The following is a 16,710-nucleotide window of genomic DNA, read 5'->3' on the forward strand; positions in this document are numbered from 1 at the left end:
CAATGGTGTTCAGGGAACTTGCCGCACCTTCTCCCTTTCCTCTTCTCCTCCCACAATGGGAGCTCCGATGGCTGAGAGAGGCAATTTCTTTATTTCTCCCAGTCCACCGCCCGACACTCGGGTTTCTGACCTGTGGTAGATCTTATGCGCAGATCCTATGCTCAGACATGCTGTTGTGCAGTTTGGGTCTTTTTATTTTTATTTTTTTGAGTTTTAGATGTTCAGCTTATTGTTGTTTCAGGGGAAGAGATCTGGGGACATCTCTCACTCCACTATGTTTCTTAAGTCTCCATAATGTCCCATTTTTATATAGTGCATTCCTCCTGTATATCTCTTCTTTGGTGAAATTATTCGGATTTTTTTTTTTTTTTTTGCCTATTTTAAATATTGGGCTGTCTTTATTGTTGAGTTGAAAAAGTTCTTTACATATTCTGGATATAAGTCGTATCAAATATATGATTTGCAAATATTTTCTTTCATTCTATGGATTGTCTTTTTACTTTCTTGGTAGTGTCCTTTGAGGCACAAAAGTTTTTAATTTTGATGAAGTTTAGTTTTTCTATTTTTTTCATTTGGTTGCTTATCCTTTTGGTGTCAGATCTAAGAAATCATTGCCTAAATCAAGATCGTGAAACTTTACACTTATTTTTTTCTAAGAATTTTTAGTTTTATCTCTTACATTTGGGTCTTTGATCCATTTCACTTAATGTTTGTATATGATATAAGGTATTAGGGGTTCAACTTCATTCCTTTGCATGTGGATATCCAGGTGCCCCAGGTTCATTTGTTGAGCAGCTTACTTTTTAAAAGTCATAGATGCTATATACCCTAACCCCACCCATCTTGGTTTTATGAGTCACTTATAAACAAGACTGCTGTGGAAGAAAACGGTTCTTGAATCACCAAGAAATCCCAGTTCTATTTTTTTTTAAAACTCGTCTTTCACAAATTCACCAAGGTGACTTCAAGTTTTTCCTGTTTTGAACTAAGATGTTAATTTCTCTACTTTATCCTTGACTCTGACAAATATGTTACTTTTTTCCCACTATATGACAAAACACCATTTATGTTCCTTTTATTGGTTAATTTTATAACTTTTTATGTTAATGTGTTTTTTGTATGTCTTTGTTGTTGTTGTTTTTCATAAATTACAAAACTCCTAGAGAAGTTAAGGAGGTGTGTGGTAACTGTTTATTTACACTACTGAAATAATTTTTAAACAGTTTTTGAAATTAAAAGATAGTAGTAGCTTTGGGAGCACTTGATCTTGCTCTCTAGCACATGTTGTCAGTTTGGCTCAAATAAACTCTTATAAAAATTCCAAAAATAAGTTAGCTTTATTCTCAAAGCCACAAATTGAAGTTTCTTCTGGCATAACTTCCAAATCTAAACTAACATAAATGTTTCATAATAAACCCTTGCAATGATTGCTTTTAGATTTAAAACTAATATCTTCAGTGATCATGTATTGCTTTCCTATAAAGAACTGTTAATTAATAACTATTCAATTGTAAAAATTCTTCCTGTCTTCCAAATTTTATTTTATTAAAAATTATTGAGGTGACATTGTTTAACAAAAATAAGTTTCAAGTGTATCATTCAACAGAAAGTCGTACATATATTGCATTGTGTGTTCACCACCTAGAGTTAGATCCCAAATTTTAAAAATTGTAAATTAGTGTGCATTGAAGCATGATGACATTTCTTAATTCTGTGCTAAAAGTTTTCAGTACAGAATGTTATAGCAGTTTACAATAGCACATGAAGAGTATCGGAATGTAAAAACATTATTTTGGGTTGGTTCCTCCACCTTAGTTTGTTAAAACCTAATTAGTTATTTTCTACTGATAGAAATCACTTCTCTGGAGAAAATATTCTAAAATATAAATCTGTTAGAGAAATTCGATGAATTTAATACAATAGTTATTTTTATTTAAGTTAAAATATATCTTAAAATATTGGGAAACAATTCTTTACCATTATTTATTAGTCAAGATAGGCCAACTGCTATGACAGACATCCCCACAAGTCTCAGCATCTTTACACAATGAAGATTTTATTTCTTGTACATGTCTCCATCCAATATGGGTTTGGGATGTGGGTCACTTCTGCTCCATGTACTCATTCAGGGACTCGGGTTTTGTTTTGTTTTGTTTTGTTTTTTATTAGTGGCTCCTCTACCTGCTAGGTCCTTTCCCACTCCTTTCTCCACCCCTAAATCTAGTCTGCAGGAAAAAAGAGACAGTATGAAGGGTTATGTAGTATATTTGGGAGGTGGAGGCAGCTAGGCTATGCCATAAGCCAGAACTCATTCACATGGCCCACCTAACTGCAAAGGAGGCTGCAGAATGAAGTCTTGCTATGTGCCTAAATGAGAAAGGAAACAGGGTTTGGTGAACACATAACATTTCTCCGCTACTCTTTACAGTGACATCACAAATTCACCCCCACATGAGCACAGGAATCTTACTGATTTTATTCACTACTGTAACACTGATGGCAGTTGATGGTATGATCTGCACTACCCAGATTCCCAGATTGTCTTAGGACCTCTCCACATGGTCTCTCAGCAGAATAATCTGACTTCTTACATGCCAGCTCTGAGCTCCAAGAGTGAGTATTCCAAGAGATAAGAGGTGGAAGCTGCTAGTCTCAAGGCCTGGACTCAGTAACTGGCACAATATTCCACCATCCTTCATTAGAGCAGTTGCAGAGAGCTCCCAGTCTGAATGGGAGGGAAGTAGACCCTACCTCTCGACAGAACTATCAAAGGATTTGTGACTGTCTTCAATCTATCACAATAGTAATATTTTAATGTTTATATTTGAGTTCCTTGTCTTATTGCCTACAGACAGATTAATCAATCAGCTAGAGATGCTTACATACTAATAAAACCAAAGTAAACACTTGCTTTTTATTACTTAATTCACAAGGCTTTCAAATACATCAGAATTTTATTTCCTAATGGACTTAAAAGTAATTTTGGACGTATGTAAATTAATTGACCTAATCCTGGGGTGCTAGAATTACTCTATTTGTGCTATGATAAAGAAAAAAACACAATAGAGTAGGTGGAGCAAACCTTTCAGAATTTTGTTTTGGCTTTCAGGTTAGGTTTTTCCCTCTGTTCCATTGTCCTGTCTGCAGTTCTCTTATCTCATAGTGTAATATTTGTATGTGGTGATTGAGGGAAGGGGTACAGAGAATTACGGAGCCAGCTTGCCCTGTAAGTTACAGCTACTTAGATATGTTTACTACCACAAGGAATTTTTTGAAAGTTCAACAAATAAAGTGTCAACCCCATTACATGTTTTCAGGTGGACTATGGATGATTTTGACACTAGTCAGTAATAAACAAGCTTCAGATAGTTTTTTGTAGGTTTTCATTTGGATATTTAAATTAGTTTCTATTGCAATAAGGTTCTAATGGAAGGAAAACAATGCTTCATGTTTGGTTGAAAGGAAGTATACATTATAAGTTGTATGACACACAAGTGGTTAATTATGTACTTACCGTGTGTGTTTTTAAAACTAGATGAATTACTGACTTATTGTAAAAATAATCATTAGAATACAAAACATTAACTGTACAGTATATATACTTATACACACGTATGTATACATAAATAAATGGGAGCGTTCTTGTTTTTTTCACTTAACAATATATCATCTTATTCTTCTGGGTTGTTAATGATACTGAAAGGGGGAATAATTAGATTTTCAGACAGGCCCTTATTTCTCCTTGGAATGTAAAAGTTTGACTAACTGGGCTGTGGACAGCAGTACTTTCTTCACTAAACTCCAGACTTAAATATATAATGACTAGTTCAACCTTTCCACTTGGATGTACAGTAGATACCTCAGACTTAAAATGTCCCAAACTAAACTACTGATCTTCTTCCCAAACTAGTTCTACCTATAATTTTCCACATTTAACTTATGGTAGATCCATCCTTTTCTGCTGTAACTCTGCTTTTCAGTCTTTCAGGCTAGAATTCTTAGTCATCTTTGATTCTTCATTGCCTTATACCCCATATTCAATGTTAAAGGAGATCCTCTTGGATCTACTTTCAAAAGATAATTTAGATTTCATACAGTAAGTCAAGGGAAGAACAGCCCCTAATGGTAAATGGGAGCACAAACCTGCCTGCCTTCCACTCCACTGCTGTATTCTATCACCATGCCTCTCTTACCTCCCCCTACTCTCCTTGCCCCAGTCTTCCCACACCTCCTTTTCCATTCCATTTTAGGCAGCAGCAGTCCCCTACCATTCTTCCTTTCAATTATGAGAATCAGTACAGAGCACAGTGTACAGAGACTTTGATATACACTTTTACTTAAAATTTAAAGCAGTCTTTTGGCAGTTTTTCCAGTACTATTATTATATAAATTGTTTTTTCCAGTTACTGTTGTCCCCAAACTTAGCAGCATCAAGCAACTATGTTATCATATTCATGGATTTTGTAGGTTGGGAATTCAGATAGAGCATAGTAAAGATGGCTTGTTTCTACTGTACAATACCTATGACCTCATCTAAGACTTGCAGTTTGGGGGATGACTCAGCAGCTGGGGGCTGGAATCATCTGCAGGCTTATTCACTAACATGTCTGTCACCTGGGCTGAAATGTCATAAGGACTGCACGTGTCCTTTCCATGCGGTTTGGCTTCCTCACAGCATGACGTGAGCATAGGCAGACTTTTTATAGACCTTAGGCATAGCTCCACATGCACATGTTCCAGCAAACAAGGTGAAAGCTATATTCCCTTTTATGACCAAGCCTTGGCAACTCTCATAGCATTACTTCTGCTGTATTCCATTGGCAGAAACACTCACAAGCTCTCCCTGATTGAAGAGGAGGGGAAAAAGATTTTACCACTTGATGTGGGAGTGGCAAAGTCACATAGAAGAGCATGTGGGATTTTAAAAATACATCCATCACAGAGATTATAATTGTCCTGTTTCATAGATGAAGCATGGAATCTGGTAGAGAAGTGGTAGCCTCAAGTGGAAAGATTAGCGAGGGGCATCTTGGGAAACTACTCCTAGAGACATTACTACAAGGATCTCCTATTTAGTTAGCTTTTAAGACATTTATTTCCAGCCTTTAAAAAATCCATGATATATAGTATTTGTGCAATATTTGTGCTGTTCACAAATGTTTCTAATCTGCTCATTGGGAAATGATGCATAGTCTCTACTTGCCTAGAGATTTAGATCAACTGAAGGTACACTGAGGACTCACTGTGCGTAAGACACCAAAAGAGGCCATAGGTAAGGTTAGAGTGGTTGCAGCTTCTTTTTAATGCCTCCTCAGTGTCACAGCAGTGTTCACATAGGCCGGAGATAGCAGGTAGTTGGCCTACTCTGAGGAGTAGCAGGTGGATAGGCCTTCTTTCTACAGGGCTAAGCAGGAGTGGTTGTGGGTCCTTTCACCAAAGGTCAGTCATCCAGAAAGTTATTACAACATTCATTTACACTCAAGCATCCAAATTGAAAACTGCACTTACTGCATCATTCTAACAAAATTTCTTAGACCTCCGGGCTTGTGAGCTTTTGCTGATTTGGTCAGTAGTCTGCTGACCATTCAAAGAGTGTCTCTATTACCTTAGTGTATAGTGGCCAGGGAAGAAAATCACCCAGGGAAAATCCTAGGATTTCCTCCAGCGGTAGTAATGTTATATGTACTTGAAGATATTAAAGCTTCATTTTTAAAATTTCGAAGTAATATTTTCTTCACTAATTCTCATAGACCTTCTCCTCTTATCAAAATAAGAATTTAACAAGAATTTCTCCTTGTGACTGTGCGTTAACTTTACCCATACGTTCTTTTGTGTTTGGTGTTACTGGTTCAGTCTATAATTTGTTTGTCAGATTCAGTCCTTAGATTCATATCTTTAGATACATATGAAAATATACATATGAAAAGGTAAGAGATAATATCATTATTATAAATTTTGTTTTGAAGTATAATATATACACAGAAATCTATAACTCAGTGAATTAAATATACTCGTTTAACTGCCACTCAGATAAAGAAATAGAACATTACCAACACCCTAGAAGCCTTCCTTCTGTTCCTCCCCACTAACTGACTTCTATCACCATAAGTGATTATTTCACCAGTTTTTGAACTTCATGTTGTTTATCACTGTGGTTATGAGATTCATCCATGCTGTTGCATGTAGTCAATCATTAAGGTTCACTTCTGTGTCATATTCCATTGGGTAAATATACCACATTTTATTTATCCATTCTGCTCTTAATAGATGTTTGGATTGCTTCCAGTTTTCAGCTATATATTAATGAAAAATGCTAATAGGGACATTTTTCTTCATCTTTTGATAGACATACGTGTACTTTTTGTTAAGTATATTTCTAGGAATGGGTTTGCTAGGTGATGTAGTATGTATCTGTTCAGCTATAATATCTACTGCCAAATAGTTTGCCAAACCGGTTGTCCCAATTCACACTCCCACCAGCAGTGTATGAGAGGTCTGTTTGCTCCACTTCCTTATGAACACTTAGTATTGTCAGTTTTTGGTCAGTTTTCAAGTTTAGCCATTCTGGTGGGTAATAGTGATTGATTTCAATTTGCATTTCTGTGATAACTAATGAAATTGAGAAACTTTTAAAAGTTTTCTTGCCATCTGGATAGCTTTATTTGTCAAGTGTCTAAGATTTTGCCCAGTTTTTAATTGGATTGTCTGTCTTTTTCTAATTGATTTGTAAGAGTTTATTATATATAGTTGATAAACAGAAGTTTTTTGATCTCTTTATGGTGAATAGCTTTTGTGTCTTATTTAAAGTATTTTTGCCTATCCCAAGATTATAAAGATATTCTCCTTTGTTTTCTTCCAGAAGTTTAATAAACATATTAATTTAAAAACATTTATAGTCTACCTCATTCCACATAGAATTTGAGGCAGTTGAAATGAATAATTAGCAAAATATTCTTCCTTTAAGAAAAAGATGACTCTTGAAAAAAATAGATGTTCTAAAATTACCTCATATGCCATGCATCAAAAAAGCACAGCATATTTAATCTCATATAGTCTCTGGAGAATTCATATACATGTCTTGTCCTTTTCAGTTGGGTTCATTTCAGCTGGAAGCAGTCCTCTGACAGCAGTTCCCAAGTTTTTCGCTTCAATTAATATTTTAGGGTTCTGCTTTTTACTTAAATATTTGTTGCCTTTGGCTTTTAAAACTCCATATGGTAGGAAAGTTAACATGCAAATATGTGTAGCTACTAACTTTATTCAGCATATATTATTTGGAATCATAAGCTTTTGGAAGAATGCTTAGGAGGAAATATTTACTCTATATTTACAGAGTGGACTTTGCCTATATGTATTTATATGTGTTCATATGAATACATTTATGATTGAGTCCCTCTATATATATAGTAACTCTTAAAAAACTGGCTCCAGAAGCCTTACAGAGAAACAATTTTCATTATTTTATAGTGAAATATATGTCTGTTTCCTTCTCTCTTTTTTCAGATGGTCCACCTTGTCCTTTAAAATTGCCAGGGAATAATAATCCAGGTTTTCTCTTGGTTATATTTTCTGATGCTTCATGCAGCGTCTAAAACATTGTTAGTAGAATAGGCCATTGGCGTAAGATACTTCTGTTTCTTCCCTTGCTTGGTTTCCTTGCCTTGGGCTCTTAAGTGTCAGAAGGAGTGAGAGGAAATATGGGTTTACTTGGGCCTGCTGGAGAAGTTGATGGAAGAGCAAGAATCTTTCATCCCATCATGTACCCTGGCTCAGATTTATGATCACTATCATTTATGGCTGAGAAGTACCTTAAGTTTGTGTAAGTTTGTGGCTTCTTGGCTTTAACTCATATACATAAATAGCTAAAATAATAAATAAAACAATAACAATGACATTAGTGAACATTTATTTTTATTATACTCTATACTCAGTACTTTACATATTTTATTTCATATAATTTTCATAGTAGCCTTAAAAGTTTGATATTATTTTATCATAATTTATCATCATTGACCTTATTTTTTAGCTAAGAAAACTGAACCATATAGAAATTAAGTAATTGCCTAAGATCACCATACAAGTGAGTGGCAGAAAAAAACAGGTTTATAGGAGTTTGTAGCCTTTACCACCATCCAGAATTGCCTCCATGGCAGAAAAGCATGAGCTGAAATTTATCTTTGGTAGGGAATCTGTCTGTGCCTTTGTTCATCACCCTTTCCTTGATTTCCCCTTCTAAATAAATTTGGTGGCCACTGCACCAAGAACACCCAATGCCTCATTTTATTACAATGAATAGTAGTTGAGACCTGGGAGCATTTCATTAGCAGTCAGTCTTCACAGCAGATGACAAAACTGATTTTGTAGAACGATTTGCTTTCTAATAGAAAAGGATTTACCACTCCTCCAAGTTGACAGAACAGGAGATTTCCACAGGGTAGAAAGAGAGAGCATTTAACCCCACTGTATTATCTGAGTGCTATTGGGCCCATCCAGTCAGTGTGTGCAAATCTGTCATGTTGATTGTTATCAGTGTCTTTCTTTTGCTCTTCTAGGATTGTAGCTGAGAAAGTAAAGGATGTTCTGTTTATCCGGCCCCGGAAGTATATCCAGTGCTCCAATCCAGAGACCACAGAGCCTGGCTATATCAACATCACGGAGCTGGCAGCATCTGTGTGCCGCTATGACCTAGACGACATGGACATCTTCTGGCTCCAGTCACTCAATGAAGACCTTGCAGAAATGGGTAAGTTGTATTCCCACAAGTAAGTTGTTCCTTGACTCAACTTGTGATTTTTTTTTAAGTTGTCAGAACCATTTAACTTGCTTTCATCTTGTGGCTTCTTTCTTGGCCTTTTCGTTTATTTTTCTCTTTGATTTTATCTTAATAAGGCATACCTTGAAATACATAAGCATATTGAAATAGAGCAATAACATTTAAATCTGACCTTTTCTTTCCTTATTCATAGTGAATAGCACAGATCAGGGATGGCATGTAGGTTTCATGAGGCTGTTTCCGAGTTCTGAGTGTGAGAGCGATTATGGCTGATTAGACTTCTGCTTAAGAAGGGTTCTAAGACTGGCTCCTCACTCAGACCTGAAAAGCACTCACATTGGTAAGCAGGGCCAAAGGTAGTAGCACCTCTACCATCTCCTCCTCATGGAGAGAAGCTCCATCTTCAGCATTAGGCAGCACCACTACAACTGACAGGTTGATGTGACCAGGATGCCTTAATGCAGGACTTGTAATTTTGCTGCATGGAAGAAGAATGGCAGGTGTAGGGCAAAATATCCCCAACTGGAGGTAGTCTTAGCTACCTCAAGTGAGTTCTAGAGTTGTCATGCAGTTCTCAACAATAAAAATGAAGTAAAAACAAACAAAAATCTTCGAAGTAAAATAATAATAATTTTGAAGAGAATGTATGCCATACAGAACCATACCAGCAACGATGAGAAATCCTAGACTAAAAAGAAATGTAGTTTCTATTTATACGCAACTCTTTTTGACCTGTCTTCAATATGAGCAGTGTTTTGGTCCAAGTGGTCCTGTCGAATTGTGGGTGGTTTTTAGTTCTACATAAGAGATATGGTGAAGGATTCATTTTTGTTTGAATCACATTTGTTCATTGTTAGTACAAGGATCAGTGGTTTTCCTTTTCTTCCCTCCCTCTTCTCTCTGTCTCTCTCTGTCTCTCTGTCTCTCTGTCTCTCTCTCTCGCTCTCTCTCTCTCTCTCTCTCTCTCTCTCTGTCTCTCTCTCGCTCTCTTCTTCTTTCTTTATTTCAAGATTGGTATCTGAATGCATGTAAACAAAAAATTAAAATTGTATTAAATCCAATTTGACATAATGGTGGTACTTATCCAGTAACCAATACTTACTCCTTTTAAAACTTTTTGTTTTATGGCTTCTTTTGCTTTGCCTTCTAAGAGGAAGAGAGGTCAATTTAGGGTGGGAACCACAAAAAGAAGAAAATAAAAGACTGATGGGAAAATCAGAATATGGGAGTATAATCAAGTGGGTTGATGGCTCGATGTGTGGTGTTTATGAACCATATAACATCCATATACATTACAGTAATTACAGTGCTGCCTTCAACGTGTCTTTACCTTATAACAAGATCCCTTTGGCATTTTGCAGTTAATTTTCTTTGAATGAGTTTTTTAAAATAAACTTTTTAAATTTAGGAATAGTTTCAAATTTACAGAAAAGTTGTACCTTTAGTACAGTTACCATATACCCCTCACACAGTTTGTTTCCCCTAATGTTAACTTTTCACTTTAACGTGGTACATTTGTCAAAGCTAAGAAACCAACACAGGTACATTATTGTTAACTAAATTCCAGATTTTATTGGGATTTCACCAATTTTTCTATTAATAACCTTTTTCTGTTCCAGGATATCATCCAGGATACCACATTGCATTTAGGCTTGGAAAAGTTTTAAAAGAGAATTGACTTAGTTCAAGCATTCCTTTAGCTAAGGAATGGTATTGTAGTGAGGCTTCTAAGAACTTAAAATAAACATTTAAAAACATTAAATTAAGCATTTTTTAAATTCAGATTAAGAAATTTTAAAAATTGAGCGTTTACTATATACCAGGCACTATACTAAGCAACGTATGAATATTACCTCATTTCAGCCTCACTAGAAATCAGCGAGTTTGGTATAAGCCTTATTTTATAGATAAGGAAACTAAGCCCTAAAGAAGATAAATAACTTGTCAAAGTTTACATAATCAATATGAGGTCAAGTTAGAATTTGAATCCAGGTGCTCTTATAACCAAACACTATACTTCTTAACTCCAGAAAAAAAAAATTGTCATTTGTCTTGGCTGGAAAAATGAAACATTACCTAGTTTTTTGTTTGTTTGTTTTATAAGTACTTACAACATTGAAAAGGTAATTTATGTGGAATTTCAAAGTTCCTTAGGATATCTCATAGTACAAATTAAGTAGAATACTTGAATAAATTTGTTTTAGGTCATTTTGAGAATTATTTCTGAGTTTATGAGCTTTTAGAATAAATATATGTGCTCTCACAAAATCATTAGTCTGCCCAAGCAGAAAAATGTTTAATTTTATCAATATCCACCATATAAATCTTTTATAGACTAAGAAAAGTTAAAAGTATAGAAGGAAAAGGAATCAAGAAGCAAAAAGCGTAATTGCAGAATTTGCAGTTAGACCTTTGTAAATGCTAATAGGTTTATTTTATATTGGAGTTTGCCATTGAAAAATATTATTGGATTTTTTAAAAAGTCAGGTTTGAAAACAAAATATTTCATATGTATAGTATCTAGAATTTTCTTTTATGATTTAATACCTTTTCATATAAAAATTTCCTTGTATAACTATTAGATGTGCTCATTGGGACTAATTTGCTAAGAATGATTATTTATATCAAATAGGTATGTGAGTCTAATTATTTTATAATTCTATAAGTTAAAGTATTCAAAATTAATACAAAGTTCATTTAAAGTCCTCCCTCAGTGAGAATAAAAGGAAACAGAGAGATTTAGGAGGAGACTGGCTAGGATTTAGATAGAAAATTGAGAGGGTCAGTAATATATCTTAAGCAATATGGTGAAATATATTTCTCACTCGTGTGTCAAACACTAATATGTAATGATAGGTAAATAATAGAATAGCTCTAGTAAATGATTCTTTGAAATCTGGTTGTTTTAGATCAAAGAAGAGACAGTTTTATCCTTTAGAATATCCTCACCCCTGCACTGAGCTCTCAGTAGGTGATTTGAGAATGACAGCTGACTGATGGGTTGATTGATTGTTTGTATTTCTGTGCAGGTTGTGGGCCAGTTGATGAGAATCTTATGGAAAAAACAATAGAAGTCCTGGAACGCCTTTGCCATGAAAATATGAACCATGCTATTGAGACAGAGGAAGGGCTAGGCATAGAGTATGATGAAGATGTGATCTGTGATGTGTGCCGGTCTCCAGACAGTGAAGAAGGGAATGATATGGTGTTCTGTGATAAGTGTAACATCTGTGTGCATCAGGTTAGTGAGAGTGGAGACCGCCACCTCCCTACGGTCAGCCTTGCTGAAGCTCAGTGATAATCTCTAGCACCCATATCTGGGTAGCAGCTCACATTTAGGGGGAAAATAAAGATTTGGCCTGGCTGTTCTTCCGTAATTCCTTTAGAAACAATACTTCTTATAATCCCCAAGGTGACTTACTTACTAATTTTACCCCAGGGGGTTAAACCTGGATGTTTATTATATCCCTTTATGCCCATGCATTGGGCATTGAGATTGCCTTGTTCAGTACTTTTACAGTCCCCTGGGGAGTCTCCTTGCTGCCTGCCTTGGAGTCTGTCCTCTGACTTCAAATCTCTGTTACATCATCAAGTTACAACCCTGGTCAGTAACCTTGGTGAGTTTATACTTCCCACAGCTGGAAGTTCAGACTCCTTATCCTGGTACCCAGAGACATCCTCCATCTCCCAAATATACCACTCCCAGGAAGCTAGGTCTACTTCATTGTTAAAGATCATATAGTCTTAGGATTGTAAAAGACTGTCCCACTCCTCAGTTTCACAGGTAATACTAAGAGAAGTGACTACCCAAGCTCTTAGAGCTAGTTCATTCTTTCTGCCACACTGCCTTTTTAATTAATAATGATATCACCATTCTTTTCAGCTCTTTTCTTCCTCCACAAGCCCTGTGCTCCAGTGAAATAAGGTGACTCAAGGTGGCAGTGATAAATATTCCTGATACTGTCCTTTCTCCAGATTTCAGCCATACTCCAATTTAAAATGTCGTCTCCCACCTCCAGCTGTCAAAAATCTACATATCTTCCAAAATAGTTCAAATCCTTTCTTGAACTCCCCAACCCTAAGTGATTTTTCACTCTTGTGAACCTGTTGTACGTTTCATTCATTTTATTAATTTATCTAGCAGATAGGTACACAACACTATCCATTTGCTAGAACTATGCTGTATACTGAAGACACAGTCAGTGATGAAGAGGCAGACATGGTCTTCACCCTCAAGGAGATCAGAGTCTGGTGTGGGGACTACAGGGAAACTGCCCATTTAGCATAGTATGTCATTTTTTGTAGATAGAAGTCCCTGCTGCTATGGAGGTACATGGGAGGGATAGGAGTTGGGGACAACTTCCATGAGGTGGTATCCAAGCTGAATGCCAGATAAAACAGCAACGTTTGTTCAGGCAGAGAGGAGAACATGTTCAGACGGGTAGTGAGAGTGGGCAAAGCACATTGGAGGCAACTCTGAGCACTTCAGTAGTGAGTGGAGCAGGGAAGGCATGGAGAGTTAGGGTAGAGAAGGATACAATGGATGCATGTGAAGGGGCTTCTCTCATAAACTGAGGAACTTCAGTTTTATCCTGTCAACCCTGAAGGATAGGATTTGTATTTTAGAATACAAGAAATAGAGAGAAACCAAAGCTTAAGACTTTAGTTTAATTCCCTGGGCCACCTAATCTAACCCTCTGTATTAGAAGGTACTCAAAATTATTCTGTCACCAATTGGGTCTTTTTCTTCATTTTACTTGTGTCCCTTAAAATACTAGATTTCAAAAATTTATATTCACTCCACCAGTTATTGTCATTTATGTCACACCTTAGAGAAATCTTTACTACGTAAGTATGAACTTAAGTATCTGACAATACAGGTCCACCAATCCCTTCTCTGCAATTCCAAACTTTTAAAACTCTGAAAACTGCAAATTTTTGCTGAAGTTTGGCACCAAAACTGATTTGGGGCAATAGTAGAACTCACCCAATATGAGGCTATTTATAGTCTTTATCCCATTTTGTGTAAATATCACATATTTTTTAAAGAAATATTAATGAATTTGATTATATGGTACTGCCCCTGGTCCCATTGAGGGGTTAGGTGTTATAGCGTGTATGTACTGTATTACTTTCCTGAGATCTGAGCAATCCTGAATTTCCTGATGTTTCTCACTCTAGGGTTTTGAGGTAAATGATTGCAAATCTGTAGTAGGCTTAAAGGGAGAAGTACAAAGGTCAGCTGTATATATTTTCTGTATTTGTCCTTCACAGTTGAGACAAAATATTAAGGAACTATTTTCAGGTTTTTTGACTAACGAAATGAAGCATAATTCTCCTCAAAGGTATTTTATTTGTTTTGAAAACATCCAATAAAGACTATAAATGATGCCCTTTCATCACGTAGAAAAAGATGACAGTGACACTTGACCAAGCTTTGCAGAATGTAAACTGGTTTGTATTAAATAAAGCTGGATGTCGTGCCACATAAAGTTTCATACAAAAGAGATTCTTCCCAAGTGAGTATAGTCACTTGAATTCTAAAGAGTTACTTAGGTTAGAGCTCCCTCTGTTGACTGAAAAGTGACTTTAAATGATTTGAAAGATTTGGTTTACTCTTTAACAGAATCTGAAACATGTTGGCATCTGTATTTATTAAACATAATTTTTCTTATTTACTGCCATATTATCTCAAATGTTTGTTCCTCTGTGCCTATAATACACTTATTGTCAGCATTTTAGAAGAGAGGTTTACATCAATAGACTTCAGATTTTAATAGTAAATTTAAATTTTTTTCATTAAAAAATGTGAAAATTAAGACCATTCCAAGTCCCTTTAAATGTTCCATTTTCTGCTTATTAGTCCAGGTATTGAACACTCAAATTGAGGCTTAAATTAATTTGCGTGAAGGTACATGCTCATAGTCTTTATATTTGTCACATATGTAATATTTGGCATTGAGTTTATTACCCCCCGAAATTATATGCAAAACATATGTTCATGCACTTGTGCAATTTTCTCAAGAGAGTCCACAGCCTTCATCATTTTGTGATCTACAAAAAGTTAAGAACCACTGCTATGAAATACAGGCTCTATGGTCTTATGACTATTAATACATCTACACAAGATTCAGTAAATGATTTTCTTCCCAATAGAATGGCCAGGAGATATAGAGTATTCCTAGAACCGGTCATTAGTTTTTCTTCTGCTGGTCTGGAAGAGGCTCTGTTCTAGGAAGGAAGCTTGCTTTCATTTCCTAACAATCTTTCTGGACCTCAGAGAAAGGACAGCTTTGAAAATTATAAAATGATGCCCTGCTATTGTGAGAGCAGCCTGGTTGGAGTCCAGCTTCAGTTCTTGAGCTAAATTAAGTTGTTCTACCAAACCACCTACTTGAGCTCAGTATGAAGAGCATTCCAGATAAACTGATGACAAAGGACCTAACCCCCAGTGACCTTAAAATCTCACTGAGGAGATGAAACATAACAGCCAAAGTAGAGAAGACTACATGATGTGGACTACATACCTAGTGATGGAAACCACACTGAGTAGAGGACAGGGGTGGAGAAGTAGAGCAGACACAAGGGGATGCAGTGATCTGAGAAGCGAGGTGAGGAGAAGCAGGCTTTAGATCAGGGGCCAGCAAACATTTTCTTTGATGGGCAAGATAGTAAATATTTTTAGACTTTGAGGGCTATATATATAGTCCCTGTTACCTATTTTTTAACATCTCTTTAAAAGTATGAAAACCATTCTCAGCTTACTGGCTTTACAAAACAGGCCTCACGTAGTTTATGAACCCCTGGTTTAAATGGGGGTGGGGGTAATAACAGAAGGAATTTCTAAAGGGTATGTTGCTGTGCAGTGGTATAAATTCATTGTTTTAATAAGAAGAATATGGCAGCCAAACTGAGGAAGGATTGAAGGCGTGAAGGGGGTAAAAGAGGACTTAGAAATAAATCAATCTAGGTATGACCTGATGAGGACTTGAATATAGAGCAGTTATGGTGGGATGGATAGAAAGGTCAGAGTCTAGGGTTCACTCTGTAGGAAGGACTAGTAAGCCCCAGGGACAGTAGATGAAGGAAAGTGGATAATATGAGTGCAGGAATTTGGATCTGGAAGCTGGGAACCATGGGAGCAATATGGATAGAGTTTGGAAAAGAGGCAAGTTAGGGGATTGACATCATGGCACCTGTTGTAACTTGAATCTGAGCTATGAGTGAACCTCCTAGGGGAGGCATGAAGCTGCCATGATGAATCAGTCAGTGGTGGAGGGTGTGCCAGGCTATACGGGGAGCCATGTGGCCCCCAGGTTTGATCTCTAATGGTGAGAGTAGAGCAGTAAGTGGGGAAGGGTGGGCAAAATGGAGGTAGTGAAAAGGAAATCTAGAACGTTTTCCAAATTAATCTCCTTCCTCCTCTAGTAATTCATTTATTTATTTGTCCAGCTTCATTCCTTAAAGGATTTTGAAGCAGCTTCCAGAACTCATTATGGAGTATTGTGTTTAGTCTAATATTCTGTTCAATTCAGGAATCATTCACAAAGCCCTTTTTCTTCAACCCAAGCAAGTAATTGCTACAATTTGCTAAGTGCTTTTTATACACTAGGCACTGTTAGGCTTTAAACGTCAGCTCATTTGCTCCTCAGAAGTTTCATTCTGTTTATTTTCTAACACTTTTTCTTGATCACAACACTGCATGACATGTAGAAATTGTTCAATAAGTATATGACTAATTATAATAATCATTGAAGAAGCTTTAGAAAACAGGGGAAAAAGAAAAAAATATGTAATCCCCAAAGGCAAATAACAGGTGGGCTAGCTTTTGCATCTATTCCCTTCTAGTCTTATTCTATCATCATTAAAGTCAGTTCTCATGGATAGACATGCTGATCTTAGAAAAGATAACTGGAAGTTGCCTTTTTTTTTTTTTT

General features: G+C 36.2%; 1 protein-coding gene across 2 annotated transcripts in view; it reads left to right on the forward strand.

Annotated features, from left to right (window-relative positions):
- Positions 1–16,710, forward strand: part of JADE3 (jade family PHD finger 3) — a 133,705-nt gene that overhangs the window by 96,439 nt on the left and 20,556 nt on the right. For both annotated transcript variants that reach the window (XM_006906900.3, XM_025043389.1), the window contains 2 exons: positions 8,553–8,743; positions 11,803–12,014. In XM_006906900.3, coding sequence (XP_006906962.1) covers positions 8,553–8,743; positions 11,803–12,014 — 403 coding nt within the window. The remainder of the gene's footprint in view (positions 1–8,552; positions 8,744–11,802; positions 12,015–16,710) is intronic.

This window comes from Pteropus alecto, unplaced genomic scaffold (assembly GCF_000325575.1).
Source record: "Pteropus alecto unplaced genomic scaffold, ASM32557v1 scaffold392, whole genome shotgun sequence".
NCBI classification, from domain to species: Eukaryota; Metazoa; Chordata; class Mammalia; order Chiroptera; family Pteropodidae; genus Pteropus; species Pteropus alecto.